The 18541-nt window shown below is 48.2% G+C and overlaps 1 protein-coding gene across 1 annotated transcript in view; it reads right to left on the bottom strand.

Moving 5' to 3' along the window:
• Nucleotides 1–4537: 4537 nt before the first annotated feature.
• Nucleotides 4538–18541, bottom strand: part of met (MET proto-oncogene, receptor tyrosine kinase) — a 43218-nt gene continuing 29214 nt past the window's right edge. The window contains exons 11-18 of the mRNA XM_056416137.1: nucleotides 17144–17278; nucleotides 16153–16398; nucleotides 13572–13652; nucleotides 11384–11565; nucleotides 11195–11304; nucleotides 10465–10630; nucleotides 8999–9135; nucleotides 4538–7432 (exon numbers count right to left, since the gene is read on the bottom strand). Of these exons, the coding sequence (XP_056272112.1) occupies nucleotides 7135–7432; nucleotides 8999–9135; nucleotides 10465–10630; nucleotides 11195–11304; nucleotides 11384–11565; nucleotides 13572–13652; nucleotides 16153–16398; nucleotides 17144–17278 (1355 nt within the window). The 3' untranslated portion in view covers nucleotides 4538–7134. The remainder of the gene's footprint in view (nucleotides 7433–8998; nucleotides 9136–10464; nucleotides 10631–11194; nucleotides 11305–11383; nucleotides 11566–13571; nucleotides 13653–16152; nucleotides 16399–17143; nucleotides 17279–18541) is intronic.

Raw genomic sequence — 18541 nt, 5'->3', positions numbered from 1 at the left:
AAGCTGAAAACCAGCCGGTAACTTTGTTTTTAAAGGTGCTCAATGCAAACCTCAGAGCATGTCCATTGGTTCCACATGGCTCTCAACATGGCGGCAGATGAGCTCATTATGCTAATCATGCTAATTATGCTTCTAGTTCAGATTTGGGTCTATGAGTCATGTGGAACCCAAAGTCCCCGTCCTCTTGAAAGGCCATGGAGTCGCCACTGGAGCCCAAAGAAAGGGGCGGAGTCCCGCTCCGTAACTCACGGACAATAATCAACCTTTGAAGGCGTTGGAGATGCAGTGAGCCGCGGTATCATCATCTGACGAGGCCACACCTCCGGACGGTATCTGGCGGAGTCTGCACACACAAAAACAAACAACGGTTTTGGAATGGTTCTGTGAAGGCGTTGTGTCGGTGTCACCTCCTGAAGAACCACTTAGAGGTTCTTTAAGAACTCTTTAGGGACATGGTTCCCTAGAGAACCCTGGGTTCAAAGGTTCTCTGTGGAACCAGTAATTCAAGAACCTTTTGTTGAAGGCTGTCCACGCCGGTCCTGATCATAACTCCTGGACAGTCCTCGCCACGCGGCCCTCCTGATCCTAGTCCTGATCCTGGTCCTGGTCCTGGTCCTGGTCCTGACCATGGTCCTGGTCCTGATCCTGGTCCTGGCCCTGATCCTGGTTCTGATCCTGATCCTGGTCCTGATCCTGGTCCTGGTCCTGATCCTGGTCCTGGCCCTGATCCTGGTCCTGATCCTGGTCCTGGCCCTGATCCTGGTCCTGGCCCTGATCCTGATCCTGGTCCTGATCCTGGTCCTGGTCCTGATCCTGATCCTGGTCCTGGTCCTGATCCTGGTCCTGATCCTGATCCTGGTCCTGGCCCTGATCCTGATCCTGGTCCTGGCCCTGATCCTGGTCCTGATCCTGGTCCTGGTCCTGGCCCTGATCCTGGTCCTGGTCCTGATCCTGGTCCTGGTCCTGATCCTGGTCCTGGTCCTGGCCCTGATCCTGGTCCTGGTCCTGATCCTGGTCCTGATCCTGATCCTGGTCCTGGCCCTGATCCTGATCCTGGTCCTGATCCTGGTCCTGATCCTGGTCCTGATCCTGGTCCTGGTCCTGATCCTGATCCTGGTCCTGGCCCTGATCCTGGTCCTGATCCTGGTCCTGATCCTGGTCCTGGTCCTCGTCTCCTCCACAGGTGACCCTCGGGCCCGCTTCCCTCTCGTGACCTCTACGCCCTCTGCAGACGTGCAGTGGAGCTCCTCAGCCCGGAGCGCTCCGTTCACAGATGTTCTGATCATTCATCACGATGACGTCATCGTGATGTCAGACGTCACTCAGTCTGTTCTGGTTGTTATTCCTGATGAGAGGGAACGCTCCTCGTGGAACAACAAGACGTGATGAGAGACGAGCCTCGGACTAAAAGAACTCTTCTTCTGCAGTTTGTAATCACAGCTTTTCAGAAAGCAATCTCCTTCTAGCTTTGAACTTATTACCCGCCTGTTCTCGCTCTCCGCTTTCTGTTTTTATTTTCTTTAGAAATAAAAGTTTAAATGGTTCTTAATAACATTTCTATGCACCTGTACAGACGTCTGGATCCCAAATAAACACAACACAAATTCATATTATTATATATTATTATTATATATAATATATATATAAAATATATATAAATACTATATATATATTATATAAAATGTAGATATATAAAATATATATAAATCTAGATTATATATATACATGTATAATATATATACACATATATATAATACATCAAATATATATACATAAAATATATATAAATATATATTATATATATATATTTGATATATAATATATATGCGTATATATAAAAGATATAAATATATATATATATAATATATATATACATATATAAAATATATATATACACTACCGTTCAAAAGTTTGGGATCACCCAGACAATTTCGTGTTGACCATGAAAACTCACTTTTATTTATCAAATGAGTTGCAAAATGTATAGAAAATATAGTCAAGACATTGACAAGGTTAGAAATAATGATTTGTATTTGAAGTATTAATTCTTTTCTTCAAACTTTGCTTTTGTCAAAGAATGCTCCTTTTGCAGCAATTACAGCATTGCAGACCTTTGTCATTCTAGCTGTTAATTAGTTGAGGTAATCTGTTGACATGTCACCCCACGCTTCCTGAAGCACCTCCACCAGTTGGATTGGCTTGATGGGCACTTCTTGAGGACCATACGGTCAAGCTGCTCCCACAACAGCTCAATGGTTGAGATCTGGTGACTGGCCACTCCATTACAGACAGCAAGCTGCCTGCTTCTTCCCTCAAGAGTTCTTCACAATGTGGAGGTGTGCTTTGGGTCATTGTCCTGTTGGAGGAGGACATTGGCTCCAATCAAGCGCTGCCCACAGGGTATGGCATGGCGTTGCCAAATGGAGTGATAGCCTTCCTTATTTAAAATCCCTTGACCTGGTACAAATCTCCCACTTTCCCAGCACCAAAGCAGCCCCAGACCATCACATGACCTCCACCATGCTTGACAGATGGTGTCAGGCACTCTTCCAGCATCTTTTCACCTGTTCTGCGTCTCACAAATGTTCTTCTGTGTGATCCAAACACCTCAAACTTGGATTCATCTGTCCAGAACACCTTTTCCAATCTTCCTCTGTCCAATGCCTGTGTTCTTTTGCCCATACCAATCTTTTCTTTTTATTGGCCAGTCTCAGATATGGCTTTTTCTTTGCCACTCTGCCTAGAAGGCCAGCATCCCGGAGTCGCCTCTTCACTGTCGACGTTGACACTGGCGTTTGGCGGGTACCATTTAAAGAAGCTGCCAGTTGAGGACCTGTGAGGCGTCTGTTTCTCAAACTAGAGACTCTAATGTACTTGTCTTCTTGCTGAGTTGTGCACCGGGCCTCCCACTTCTCTTTCTGCTCTGGTTAGAGCCCGTTTGTGCTGTTCTCTGAAGGGAGTAGTACACACCGCTGGAGGACATTTTCAGTTTCTTTGCAATTTCTCGCATGGAATAGCCTTCATTTCTAAGAACAAGAATAGACTGGCGAATTTCACAGGAAACTTCTTTTTTTCTGGCCATTTTGAGAGTCTTATCGAACCCACAAATGTGATGCTCCAGATAATCAACTAGCTCAAAGGAAGGCCAGTTTTATAGCTTCTCTCATCAGCAAAACAGTTTTCAGCTGTGCTAACATCATTGCACAAGGGTTTTCAAGGGTTTTCTAATCATCCATTAGTCTTCTAAGGCGATGATCAAACACAATGTACCATTAGAACACTGGAGTGATGATGAAATGGGCCTCTATACACCTCTGGAGATATTTCATTAGAAACCAGACGTTTCCACCTAGAATAGTCATTTAGCACATTAACAATGTAGAGAGGGTATTTCTGATTTAATGTTATCTTCATTGAAAAAAACAGTGCTTTTCTTTGAAAAATAAGGACATTTCTAAGTGATCCCAAACTTTTGAACGGTAGTGTATATACACACATACTGTATATGTATATTCTCCCCTGAAGGTGCAGTGGCAACGCAGAACCAAAGGGGGGCGCTAACGACCTCGGGACCCTCTGCTGTGGTGAGAACCCTTCACCCCATAGAGGCGAGATAAAGCATGACATATCTGATGGGTCAGGCATCCCCGGTATGTGTGTGTGTGAGTGTGTGGGTGTGAGTGTGTGGGTGTGTGTGTGTTTCGGGGTGGTGGGCACACGACACCACCCGGTACCATCCACCTCTCCGAGGCCAAAGCCCATTAAGGGGTTTAATGAGCGTGAGTCGACTGCAGGTCAAAAGCTTTATCAGGAGGATAAGAGTGTGTGTGTGTGTGTGTGTTACAATGATACCCCCCCCCCCCTTCCCCCTTTTGGCTTGGAAGCTGGCTGTTAAATGATACGTTCCTCCATCAGCATCACGTGATCATATACCCGTCATGGTGTTCTTTAAGACAGCGGGTTGATATTCATTATTCATTATCAATTAATAATTAATGATTCATCAATTAATTATGAATCAATGTGTCCGGTGGAGTGTTTAAAGGGGAAGTTCCGTGTCACGCAGTGAGCTGTGTGTGTGAGCAGCTGCAGCTCCATGAAACCACAGAGGAGACAAGATGTGTGTGTGTGTGTGTGTGAGTGTGTGTGTGTGTGTGTGTGAGTGTGAGTGTGTGTGAGTGTGTGTGTGTGCATACCGATGCTGCTGAATCACCTGATGACTCCCCGAACAAAAGAAAAGCTGCTGCACCACCAACACCCCAACTACGAGGACACACACACACACGCTGACACAGGTAGGGCGCGTGGGGGGGGGGGGGGGGGGATTAGGAACAGGGAGTGGAGGGTGTGCGTTCCTTAGTGTGTGTTTTATGGGTCACTTATTAAATTACCTGATTTGGGTCTTTTCTTCGTGTGTGTGTGTGTCTTTGTGTGTGTGTGTGTGTGTGGGGTGGGGGGGGTTAATTCAAGCCTCCGGGCGATAGATACTTTGCCTCCGTGGAACACAAAGTACACAAAGTACAAGAGGAGAAAGATCTCTGACATCATGAAGCTTTATTACACAAACATTACAGGAACATGTACCTTCAGGGTTTCTTACAATGTACAACGCACACACACACACACACACAAACGCACACACACACACACACACACACAAACACACACGCACACGCACACAAACACACACACATACAGGACTGTCTCAGAAAATTAGAATATTGTGATGAAGTTCTTTATTTTCTGTAATGCAATTAAAAAAACAAAAATGTCATGCATTCTGGATTCATTACAAATCAACTGAAATATTGCAAGCCTTTTATTCTTTTAATATTGCTGATTATGGCTTACAGCTTAAGAAAACTCAAATATCCTATCTCTAAATATTAGAATATCATGAAAAAGTATACTAGTAGGGTATTAAACAAATCACTTGAATCGTCTAATTAACTCGAAACACCTGGAAACATATTTTCAAATGTTTGATTTTGTTTTGCTGTTATAAATCTTTTTTTTTACTTGGTCTGAGGAAATATTCAAATTTTATGAGATAGGATTTTAGAGTTTTCTTAAGCTGTAAGCCATAATCAGCAATATTAAAAGAATAAAAGGCTTGCAATATTTCAGTTGATTTGTAATGAATCCAGAATGCATGACATTTATGTTTTTTTAATTGCATTACAGAAAATAAAGAACTTTATCACAATATTCTAATTTTCTGAGACAGTCCTGTATATATAAATATATATATATATATATATATATATAAATATATCTATAAATATATCAATATATATAAATATATCTATAAATATATATATCTATAAATATATTTATATATATAAATATATCAATATATATAAATATATCTATAAATATATATATATAGTCCAGCAATGTAAACATTCATGCCGGTCACACATCAGCCACTCAGATCACAAACATGAACACATGAAGGTTTTTAAACATTTGGAACATCAGGATTCAAACCAGCCGTAACTTTACATTCATTTACGTTGAAGACGAAAATTTCTTGAAACTTGTTTGTTTGTTGCAACGTAACTTAATTTAAAAAAAATTATTTTATACTTTTGGGCCAGAAATAACAAAGAAAATCAGAATAAAAGCCTCAGGTGACGTCACCAGGAAGTCAGCCAGCAAGTTGCATTGCGTTTTCAGATTTTGCTAAATGCACAACAAAAAATAAAAAAAATTAAATCATATATAAAATGATATTTAAACTCGTCTTCGACTTTGTTAATTAAGCCGTTTTGTCTTTTTTTTTGCCAAAATAATTACACACAAAATACGAGTTCGATGGCGATTACGGGCTTGATGATGTCATCTCGTGCACTATTAATTATTATGGTCACTACGGGAACATCACGACATTAATCAGCTGATATCTGAAGTTCCGTGAGACGCAGATCGAGCACAGCGGGTAGATTACGACTCTTTATACAGTTTATACAGAATATATACAAACGCTCATCAACGCACATTCCTACGTTATTAAAACAAATCAGTTTTATAGCTAATCAGAGGGAAGTTGAATATTTGTTTAAAGTTGTGAGGCGAAAAATTACAACATCGTTTATTCATTATTTATTTAAATGTAATTTTGTGTCTTTGTTTTTTAATGTTTCCATAATATTGACCTGCCGCCGTGATGAAGACTGCGATGAAGATTTTCATATCGCACAGAAATGAACGGAAAGTTTTCGTCTGCCTGGAAACAAAAATAAAAATAATAAAAACTGTACAGGAAAAGTAAAAAAATAAAAATACGGTCAGCAAAAGTGCAACTGAAATGAAGCTTAACACACACACACACACACACACAGACACACACACAGACACACACACACACATAAACATAGACACACACAGACACACACACACAGACACACACACACACAGACACAGACACACACACACACATAAACATAGACACACACACACACACACACATAAACATAGACACACACACACACACACATAAACATAGACACACACAGACACACACACACATACACACACACACAGACACACATACACACAGACACAGACACACACACACACACACACATAAACATAGACACACACATACACACACATACACACACACACACACACACGTGTCTGATTTCAGATTTTTTAAAACAAAATGTACAAAATAAAAACAAAAGATGTTTCCAGATGTGTTTTTTTTTGCCCCACAAGCGTCAAACAAAGTAAATATTAAAATGACACAAAACAAGCATCCAGTGAACGTCACACGGCCGCAGGGGGTTCCTCACACCTACACCACCTGTCACCTACACCACCTACACCACCTGTCACCTACACCACCTACACCACCTGTCACCTACAACACCTACACCACCTACACCACCTGTCACCTGTTGCCGGGCAAGAACCCAGCGTTGCGTAATCGCCGCAGAACGCCTGACCTCCCGCTCCCCCGGGGAGGGGGGGTCAAGGAAAGGTTGAAAAGGTCCTAAGGTCGGCCCATTGTTTGCGGCGGGGCCGAGTCGGTTCCACCGAGCAGGTCAAAGGTCAGGCGTGTTTCCCCTCAGCATACGGGCTCCAGTGTTTCGGCATAAGTACGTACAGCAGCTCTCCACCCCCCCCTCAGGTGCAGCAGTCCCGCTCCGCGTTGAAAGAGAAGGCGGTGTGGCTGGGCGGTGAGGTGGAGGTGGAGGGGGCGGAGGAGGCGTTGCGGTAGCTGTTGTTGTTGTTGTTGTTGTTGTTGGAGGCGAGGAGGGAGGGGTAGGGGCTCATCTTCTCGATGTTGACGTAGGTGGTGTTGAGCAGGACGTAGTGCTCCCCGCTGAAGCTGGAGAAGATGGAGGAGATGCGCGCCACCAGCTCGGAGAAGGAGGGCCGGCGCTCCGGCTTCGGGTGCCAGCACTCGATCATCACGGTGTAGCTGGAGGGGGCGGAGCCATCGGTTAATAACTCCATCAACAACAACAACAACACGTCACAGATCAGAGACTAAAGGGGCCACATCACGCTCCCTATCAAACGCTCCTGTTTCGGGGCGCCTGTCTCTTTAAGAACCCGCTCTGCTCTGATTGGTCACATTCTTTCCAGTCCTCTCTCGTCTTCATCGTTAAAGACGAAGAAGAGGAAGAAGAGGAAGAACAATGGCCGCCATCACGAGACGACCCGGAGTGAAGGATTGTGGGAATGTTTGCCCCCCCACTCACCCTCGCGATGTCATCGGCTGACTGACGCTGGACGACTTTCACTTTGACGCCATATTTGTTTTTGTTTCTTTCTTTCCTCCCCGTAACGTACGAAATAAAAAAAATAATAAATAGGCTAACCCAAGAAATATAATAAGAGAAGTTACACTGTCCGCTAGTGTCAGTGAGCTAGCTGTCCGCTAGTGTCAGTGAGCTAGCTGTCCGCTAGTGTCAGTGAGCTAGCTGTCCGCTAGTGTCAGTGAGCTAGCTGTCCGCTAGTGTCAGTGAGCTAGCTGTTCGCTAGTGTCAGTGAGCTAGCTGTCCGCTAGTGTCAGTGAGCTAGCTGTCCGCTAGTGTCAGTGAGCCAGCTGTCCGCTAGTGTCAGTGAGCTAGCTGTCCGCTAGTGTTAGTGAGCTAGCTGTCCGCTAGTGTCAGTGAGCTAGCTGTCCGCTAGTGTTAGTGAGCTAGCTGTCCGCTAGTGTCAGTGAGCTAGCTGTCCGCTAGTGTTAGTGAGCTAGCTGTCCGCTAGTGTCAGTGAGCTAGCTGTCCGCTAGTGTCAGTGAGCTAGCTGTCCGCTAGTGTCAGTGAGCTAGCTGTCCGCTAGTGTCAGTGAGCTAGCTGTCCGCCAGTGTCAGTGAGCCAGCTGTCCGCTAGTGTCAGTGAGCTAGCTGTCCGCTAGTGTCAGTGAGCTAGCTGTCCGCTAGTGTTAGTGAGCTAGCTGTCCGCTAGTGTCAGTGAGCTAGCTGTCCGCTAGTGTCAGTGAGCTAGCTGTCCGCTAGTGTCAGTGAGCTAGCTGTCCGCTAGTGTTAGTGAGCTAGCTGTCCGCTAGTGTCAGTGAGCTAGCTGTCCGCTAGTGTTAGTGAGCTAGCTGTCCGCTAGTGTCAGTGAGCTAGCTGTCCGCTAGTGTTAGTGAGCTAGCTGTCCGCTAGTGTCAGTGAGCTAGCTGTCCGCTAGTGTCAGTGAGCTAGCTGTCCGCTAGTGTCAGTGAGCTAGCTGTCCGCTAGTGTCAGTGAGCTAGCTGTCCGCTAGTGTCAGTGAGCTAGCTGTCCGCTAGTGTCAGTGAGCTAGCTGTCCGCTAGTGTCAGTGAGCTAGCTGTCCGCTAGTGTCAGTGAGCTAGCTGTCCGCTAGTGTTAGTGAGCTAGCTGTCCGCTAGTGTGTATGTGTGTGTATGTGTGTGTGTATGTGTGTGTGTGTATGTGTGTGTGTGTGTATGTGTGTATGTGTGTATGTGTGTGTGTGTATGTGTGTGTGTGTATGTGTGTATGTGTGTGTATGTGTGTATGTGTGTGTGTGTGTCACTCACAGGGCGTCGGGGCAGAACTCGGGCTGCAGCAGTCTCCTCCCCTGCAGCAGGAACACGGTGATGTCGAAGGAGTTCACGTCCGAGTAGGGCGGAGCTCCACGGGTCATCAGTTCCCATAGCAACACGCCGAAGGACCACTGTGGGAGGAGCCACACCTTTAAGCACACGTTGATGCCTCGTCGTCTACGCCGCCGCCACGCCACGCCGCCCACGCCACGCCGCCCACGCCTCGCCGCTCACGCCACGCCGCCCACGCCACGCCGCCCACGCCACGCCGCCCACGCCACGCCGCTTCACGCCACGCCGCTCACGCCACGCCGTCACGCCGTCGCCGCTCACGCCACGCCGCTTCACGCCACGCCGCTTCACGCCACGCCGCTTCACGCCACGCCGTACGCCACGCCGCTTCACGCCGCCGCTTTACGCCGCTTCACGCCACGCCACGCCGTCACGCTACGCCGCTCACGCCACGCCGTCTACGCCACGCCGTCACGCCACGCCGTTTACGCCGCCGCCGCCACGCCGTTTCACGCCACGCCGTTCACGCCACGCCGCTTCACGCCACGCCGCCTCACGCCACGCCGCCCACGCCACGCCGTCACGCCACGCCGCCCACGCCACGCCGCCCACGCCACGCCGCCCACGCCACGCCGCCCACGCCACGCCGCTTCACGCCACGCCGCTCACGCCACGCCGCTTCACGCCACGCCGCCCACGCCACGCCGCTCACGCCACGCCGCTTCACGCCACGCCGTCACGCCACGCCGCTTCACGCCGCCGCCCACGCCACGCCGCCCACGCCACGCCGCCCACGCCACGCCGCTTCACGCCACGCCGCCCACGCCACGCCGCCCACGCCACGCCGCCCACGCCACGCCGCCTCACGCCACGCCGCTCACGCCACGCCGCTCACGCCACGCCGCTCGCACGCCGCCACGCCACGCCGCTTCACGCCACGCCGCTCACGCCACGCCGCTTCACGCCACGCCGTCACGCCACGCCGCCCACGCCACGCCGCCCACGCCACGCCGCCCACGCCACGCCGCTTCACGCCACGCCGCTCACGCCACGCCGCCCACGCCACGCCGTCACGCCACGCCGCCCACGCCACGCCGCTCACGCCACGCCGCCTCACGCCGTACGCCGCCGTCACGCCACGCCGCCTACGCCATGCCGCCAACGCCATGCCGCCACGCCGCCAACGCCACGCCGCTTCACGCCACGCCGCCTACGCCACGCCGCTCACGCCACGCCGCTTCACGCCACGCCGTCTCACGCCACGCCGCTTCACGCCGCCGCTCACGCCACGCCGCCTACGCACGCCGTCACGCCTCGCCGCTCACGCCACGCCGCTTACGCCGCCGCTCACGCCCGCCGTCTACGCCACGCCGCCAACGCCACGCCGGCACGCCACGCCGTCCACGCCACGCCGTCACGCCACGCCGCTCACGTCCCGCCGCCCTCACCACGTCTGACTTGGGGGTGAACTTGTGGGTCTGCAGACTCTCCAGCGCCATCCACTTGACGGGCAGCTTGACTCCGCTCTTGTTGTGGACGCTGTAGTATTCTTTATCGTAGACGTCTCGAGCGAGGCCGAAGTCCGCCACCTTCACCGTGTAGCTCTCGTCCAGCCTGTTGGGGGGGGGTGACCTGTCAATCAGCCTGTAGCCCCGCCCCTAAAGCGCCCCCTGCTCTATGGTCTGTGTGACTCTACAGTCCATAAAGTATAAATGATGACATCATGCTGTATAGAAGAAGACTAGAAACTAGAGACTGAGACATAAACTCATGTTTACAATGTTTACTGTAGATTTCTATACAACCAGAGGAGTCGCCCCCTGGTGGTCAGGAGAGAGAATGCAGCTGTAACACATGAAGCATATACTTCTATACAACCAGAGGAGTCGCCCCCTGGTGGTCAGGAGAGAGAATGCAGCTTTAACACATGAAGCATAGATTTCTATACAACCAGAGGAGCCCCCTGGTGGTCAGGAGAGAGAATGCAGCTTTAACACATGAAGCATAGACTTCTATACAACCAGAGGAGTCGCCCCCTGGTGGTCAGGAGAGAGAATGCAGCTTTAAGACATGAAGCATAGACTTCTATACAACCAGAGGAGCCCCCTCGTGGTCAGGAGAGAGCATGCAGCTTTAACACATGCAGCATAGACTTCTATACAACCGTTGTGAACTCACATGCAGTTCCTGGCGGCGAGGTCTCGGTGGACAAACTTCTTGCTGGCCAGGTACTCCATCCCTCTGGCCACCTGCAGCCCGAAGCCCATCAGGTCCTTCACGGTGGGGTTCTGTGGGTGGAGAGCTCCGTCAGGACGGCGGTCTGCAGGTCTCTGAATTAATCTGAATTAATCTGAATCATCGACTCACGTGTCCTTCGTCGCGGATGAAGTTGCGCAGGTCTCCGTGCTTCATGTAGGGCAGGACCACCAGCGGCGAGCCCTCCGGCGGCAGGCAGATGCCCAGCAGGGAGAGCACGTTGGGGTGGCTGAAGTCCTTCATGATGATGCCCTCCTTCAGGAACTGGGACACCTCCTCCAGGTCCGTGATGCCTTCAGGGGAAACAACCACAGATGTGTGGATACTGCATTCCAGGAGCCGCAGCATCGCGGCTGCATGAAGGTCATTCCTTATATTCCTTCTGGGCCACTCAGCCGGGCCCTGAGCCTCGCCAAACCCCCATTTGCCGATTGCCTCCCTGGCGCCCTTTAACCCCCCGGACTGGGCGGTAATCTGGTTAGAGAAGCTCTCCACGCTGGAGGGCCCGGCCGCTCGGCCTTCAGCCCCGAGACGGACGCCACGACATCACCTGATCCTTCTGGAAACCGGCCGCTGGCTGTTTCATCTCTACCTCTTGTAGATCACGGTGTCACGGTCCAAATATAACAAAGTAAAGCAAAATAAAACCACGGAGAAATCACCAAACTTAATAAAAAGGTCCAAATCCCAGAGGACATGAACTACTCCCCCCCCCCCCCCCCCCGCTGCGGCGGACAGCTTACTCGATTAACCCGGAGCCCTAATGGCGTCCGCACCGCGCGCCGCTCGTTCATCACCGGACAAAGGGAGCCGGACGCCTCGTGACATCATACCATAAATATATATTTATATACATAGATATATATTTATATACGCATGATGAGCAGATGGAGGACGGAGAATAATTACGGCTGGAAGTGAATATGTTTGGACAAGGAGTGTGTTGACTGTGTGTGTGTGTGTGTGTTGACTGTGTGTCCGTGTGTGTGTTGACTGTGTGTGTGTGTGTGTTGACTGTGTGTCCGTGTGTGTGTTGACTGTGTGTGTGTGTGTGTTGACTGTGTGTGTGTGTGTTGACTGTGTGTAGTTGGGGTGTGTGTTGACTGTGTGTAGTTGAGGTGTGTGTTGACTGTGTGTAGTTGAGGTGTGTGTTGACTGTGTGTAGTTGGGGTGTGTGTTGACCGTGTGTAGTGTGTGTGTTGACTGTGTGTGTGTGTGTGTTGACTGTGTGTCCGTGTGTGTGTTGACTGTGTGTGTGTGTGTTGACTGTGTGTCCGTGTGTGTGTTGACTGTGTGTGTGTGTGTGTGACTGTGTGTCCGTGTGTGTGTGTGTAAAGGACTGTGTGTCCGTGTGTGTTGACTGTGTGTAGTTGAGGTGTGTGTTGACTGTGTGTAGTTGGGGTGTGTGTTGACTGTGTGTCCGTGTGTGTTGACTGTGTGTGTGTGTTGACTGTGTGTCCGTGTGTGTGTTGACTGTGTGTGTGTATGTGTGTTGACTGTGTGTGTGTGTGTGTGTGTGTGTGTTGACTGTGTGTGCGTGTGCGTGTGTTGACTGTGTGTGCGTGTGCGTGTGTTGACTGTGTTTGTGTGTGTGTTCTGTGTCCCTAAGAAAATGATAATAAAGTGATAAAATGTCATCATAAATCGGACGTCTTAATCTCGTGACAGAAACATGACTTCACTCTCATAACACATTATTATTATTACACGACTAAACGCTCTTGAAAGCACTCATGGCGTCATTTTAAATAAATATATAAAATATAAATATATAATAATAATATATTTATATTATATAATTGTAATATATATAATATAAATAATGATATGTATATAATATAAATATATTTATTTAAAAATAAATAAATATTCTAAATACAAATATAACATTTTAGAATAGAAATAATAATATACATTTAATATAAATATATATGTTTTTTAAATATTGTAAATATAAATATATGATAAGAATATATTTATAAATAATAATATATATTTATTTAAAAATATATAAACAAATACATATTTTAAATATAAATATGACATTTTAGAATATAAATACAGATAATATAAATATATATCGAAAAAAAATATTTAAAATATAAATATATGATAAGTATCGATTGATAAATAATATAATTAATAATATATATTTATTTAAAAATAAATAAATAAAATATAAGCATAAAGATGATGGTGACTTCCATACTTTCGTCACGCCCCCTACAGTCGCCCAGAAAGGACAAAAAACAACAACAACCTTCCAAAGAAATGTCCCCGGTACTCGGGTAGTACTCACGGTTCAGGGACTTGACGGCACAGTGCTGCTTCTCGCCGCCGGCCTCCAGCAGCGTGCCGTGGAACACGCAGCCGAAGTGACCTGCAGGTTACAACACAACCGATGAGTCGGCGCCGCGTCGACACGTCCCACGCCGGAGACGCTGAGCCCCGCTGGAAGACGGGAACCTATGAATTCTGGGTAATAACGTGGGTTGAGCCTTTGATGGGACTTTCTTCTCATGGGTGTCACAGTACATCCGTCTGTATCTACATGTACACACGTAAGCAATGAGCCAATGGCATCGCTGCAAAGTGAAAACATCGACACACATTGTCGTATTTAAGATGCCGCCTTTATTTTGAAACTCCCATGGCACGGCCTCGAGCCAGCCATACAGCGAGAGTCCCTTTAAATGAGGGAAATGAAGAATCTGGTGTTGGCCGGCCCGGGTTTGGGCTTAGCGTGCAGCACATGTTTCATCAAAGCCAGAAACAATGTGGGAACATCACTTCTGACCCATGAAATCCTCCTGAGAACCGAACACACAAACAGCACAATAAGGCTCTGGTGTCGTGACTTCCTGAATGCTGAAGACTTTGATCAACTTTCCCCAAATGATCTCTGATGACACGTGCACATGTCTTTGGGCTGCAGCTGCGTGGGGACCAGGCCGCGAGTCCTTGAACGCACCGAATAACAAATGAACTCAAATGTGTGGTCCCGTCGGTCACGTGCTGCTGATGGACGGGCGGCGAGCCGCCGGCCGCCATAAACGGGAACAGCTGCTGGACGCCGGCGGGAAAATACGACGTGAAGACGTTCTGCAGGCCGGGTTGACTTTGTCGGGGTGTTGCGCAAGAGTTCAATTCCATCTTGGCTTGTTTATGACAAAGCCACTATGATTAAGCCAGATTATATTAATATATATGTATATATTATATATATATATATATTAATAGATAAGCATTTATTAAATATATATATATATATTCATATATACAGGACTGTCTCAGAAAATTAGAATATTGTGATAAAGTTCTTTATTTTCTGTAATGCAATTAAAAAAACAAAAATGTCATGCATTCTGGATTCATTACAAATCAACTGAAATATTGCAAGCCTTTTATTCTTTTAATATTGCTGATTATGGCTTACAGCTTAAGAAAACTCTAAAATCCTATCTCATAAAATTTTAATATTTCCTCAGACCAAGTAAAAAAAAAGATTTATAACAGCTGAGTGTTTGTCAAGGCTCAGGAAACCCTTGCAGGTGTTTCGAGTTAATTAGACAATTCAAGTGATTTGTTTAATACCCTACTAGTATACTTTTTCATGATATTCTAATATTTAGAGATAGGATATTTGAGTTTTCTTAAGCTGTGCATAATCAGCAATAAATCAGAATAAAAGGCTTGCAATATTTCAGTTGATTTGTAATGAATCCAGAATGCATGACATTTTTGTTTTTTTAATTGCATTACAGAAAATAAAGAACTTCATCACAATATTCTAATTTTCTGAGACAGTCCTGTATATAGATGTATACAATATATACAAACAATAAATACATATATAAATATATGTATATAAATAAATATACATATATAAATACATATAAACATATATATAAATAAATAAATCTCCCTGGCGAATAAGAGTGAATGTTTATCAACTTTTTTTTACCCAACAGCCCAACAGATTCTCTTAAGCCCCCCCCCCCCGTGAACCCCTCACGTAACCCAGGATGAAGCCGTGCCCCCCCCCCCCCCTCCCACGCCATGGCCCCTGACTCCGGGTACCTTTTATTGAGTTATATCTCTGAGACGTGAGGGTTTCACCACAGAGGGGGGGGGGGGTAAAGTGAGCGCGGTGTTCCCACATCACGTCCCCGTTAACAGTCAGAGGGGGTCGGGTTACCTCTCCCAACAATGAGCCTGGGAACACGAGCTGGGACCAGTCATCCCACGCCACGGCCCCCGAATCAGGCTCTGTTCTTCAGGGGGGGGGGGGGGGGCTCGGTCTTTTGTTATTAAGGGATGGAAATAAAGAAAAGAGTCTAAAGTCGTGTTCCATGGAATGAAATGAATGTGTAATGGCTGAATTAACTGTTCAAATAAATAAATAAACATTTAACACTTAAAAGTGACACGTGTGTAAAGTTTACTGATTAAAATAATTAAATAATATTTTTTTATATTAGAGGCAGGACAAACACAGTGGTCATAAAGAGTGTATATATATATAATAATAAATATATCTAATATAAATATATTTATTTAAAAATATATACATATTTTAAATATAAATTTATAAAAAATTCTATTCATATATTAGATACATATATAATATAAAAAATAATACATATAATGTATTATTATTATTATTATTATTATTATTATACATATACTCCCATACGTATTCTTTCCAAAATAATGTCCCATGGTTTTCCACCAGAAGGGGCGGGACTTAGCCTTTCTGGCTCACGTCCTCCACGGATTGGCTAATAATCAACATCCTGGACTCTCGATGACGATGGGAACTTTCCAGTTAACCTGAAATATTTCACCAACGTAAACATGAGCGGGGCGTGTGAGCCGACCTCTGCCGATGACCTGGTTGAGGTGGAGCAGCAGCTGCTCGCGGGCGATGACCACGTGCTGCACCTCCGTCAGCAGGTCCGGGTGGAGGCAGGCCGGGTCGATGTGGACCAGCAGGGGGGACGCCAGCTCGCCCTCCGGACCCAGACTGAGCCCGCCCCCCAGCCTCCTCAGGCGGGGGGACAGCAGCTCGCCGTTGCCCCCGTAGATGGGAGGAGCCCCCCGGCACGGCCGGTCGGTGCCCTGGTCTGGAGGGGGGAGGGGGGGGGGTGAGCTCTCAGGTAAACCTTATACATTACCACCCCCCCCCCCCCTGAGGACAAGCACCCGTTCATTAGTAAGTCTATACACTCACATCTGAAGCCACTTTCTTTAAACGTTGCTTCACGCCAATCACACCCAGGATCATGATACACGTAGACCCCCCCCACCCACGCCCATGTTGAAGAAACCTGACCCCACAGGTGACTCTTAAGACGACTTTAAAGTCTGAGAACATTGGACACGTTGGTCACTTTACACGGTATTACCAAAAGGTGACATTAGTATGATTAATGAGTCTCTCTCTCTCCCTCTTTATTTCTCTCTCTCTCTCACTCTTTCTCTCTCTCTCTCCCTCTCTATTTCTCTCTCTTTACCTCTTTCTCTCGCTCTCTCCCTCTTTATTTTTCTCTCTCTCTCCCTCTCAATTTCTCTCTCTCTACCTCTTTCTCTCTCTCTCTTCTCTCTCTCTCCCTCTTTATTTCTCTCTCTCTCTTTCTCTCCCTATATCTCTCTCTCTATCAATTCAATTCAATTGATATATATAAAAATATCTTTATATATATATATATATTTATAAATATATATATATATATATATAAGTAAAGCCCGTGAAGTATTTAAAAATAAGTAGACGTCACCATTTCAACATAATTCCCTCAGGCTGCGCCGCTAGCACAGCGTCCAGGAGGGGAGCAGGTAGAGGGGGCGGGGCTTATCCGCTGCACCTACCCTCCATCAGCGTGGTCCTGTAGTCCACCGACTCGTGGGACACCATCTCGGTGGCGGGGCTGACGCTGCGGGCGCTCGCCAGCCGGTCCAGATGCTGGATGTGACCACGGCCGTCATACCACACCTCAGACAGGTCTGGAGGGGGGGGAGAGGAGAGAGGAGAGGAGAGAGGAGGGAGGAGAGAGGAGAGAGGTGAGAGGAGAGAGGAGAGGAGAGAGGAGGAGAGAGAGGAGAGAGGAGAGAGGAGAGAGGAGGAGAGAGGAGAGAGGAGAGGAGAGAGGAGGAGAGAGAGGAGAGGAGAGGAGAGAGGAGAGGAGAGAGGAGAGAGAGAGAGAGAGAGGAGAGAGAGAGAGGAGAGAGGAGAGGAGAGAGGAGAGAGAGGAGGAGGAGGAGGAGGAGGAGAGAGAGAGGAGAGGAGGAGGAGAGAGAGAGGAGAGAGGAGAGGAGAGAGAGAGGAGAGAGAGAGAGGAGGAGAGGAGAGAGGAGAGTAGGAGAGAGAGGAGAGGAGAGAGGAGAAGAGGAGGAGGAGAGGAGGGAGAGAGAGGAGGAGAGAGGAGAGAGGAGAGGAGAGAGGAGGAGAGGAGAGAGAGAGGAGAGGAGAGAGAGGAGGGAGGAGAGAGGAGGAGGAGAGAGGAGTCACAGGGAGGAGGAGAGAGGAGGAGAGAGGAGGAGAGAGAGAGGAGGAGAGGAGAGAGAGAGAGGAGAGAGGAGGAGAGGAGAGAGGAGGAGAGGAGAGGAGGGAGGAGAAGAGAGGAGCAGACGAGGGAGGAGGAGAGGAGAGAGGAGACGAGGGAGGAGGAGAGGAGTCACAGGGAGGAGGAGGAGAGAGGAGAGGGAGGAGAGAGGAGAGGAGAGGAGGAGGAGAGGAGGGAGGAGAGGAGAGGAGGAGGAGACGAGGGAGGAGGAGAGGAGAGAGGAGGAGAGAGGAGGAGAGGAGAGGAGGGAGGAGGAGAGAGGAGAGAGGAGAGGAGGAGGAGAGGAGGAGGAGAGAGGAGGAGAGGAGAGAGGAGAGGAGAGAGGAGGAGAGAGGAGAGGAGGAGAGGAGAGAGGAGGAGGAGGGAGAGGAGAGGAGGAGGAGGAGAGAGGGAGGAGAGGAGGGAGGAGGAGAGATGAGGGGAGAGAGGAGGAGACGAGGGAGGAGGAGAGAGGAGACGAGGGAGGAGGAGGAGGAGAGGAGGAGAGAGAGGAGAGGAGGAGGAGAGGAGGGAGGAGAGAGGAGAGGAGAGAGGAGAGGAGGAGGTGAGGGAGAGAGGAGAGAGGAGAGGAGGAGGAGAGGAGAGGAGGGAGGAGAGGAGAGGAGGAGAGGAGGGAGGAGAGAAGAGGAGGAGAGAGGGAGGAGGAGAGGAGAGGAGAGGAGAGAGGAGGAGGAGAGGAGAGGAGAGAGGAGAGGAGAGGAGG

This window comes from Pseudoliparis swirei, chromosome 6 (genome assembly GCF_029220125.1).
Source record: "Pseudoliparis swirei isolate HS2019 ecotype Mariana Trench chromosome 6, NWPU_hadal_v1, whole genome shotgun sequence".
Lineage (NCBI taxonomy): Eukaryota > Metazoa > Chordata > Actinopteri > Perciformes > Liparidae > Pseudoliparis > Pseudoliparis swirei.
The sequence above is the reverse complement of the archived record's forward strand: the minus strand, read 5'-3'. Positions and strand labels throughout refer to the sequence as shown.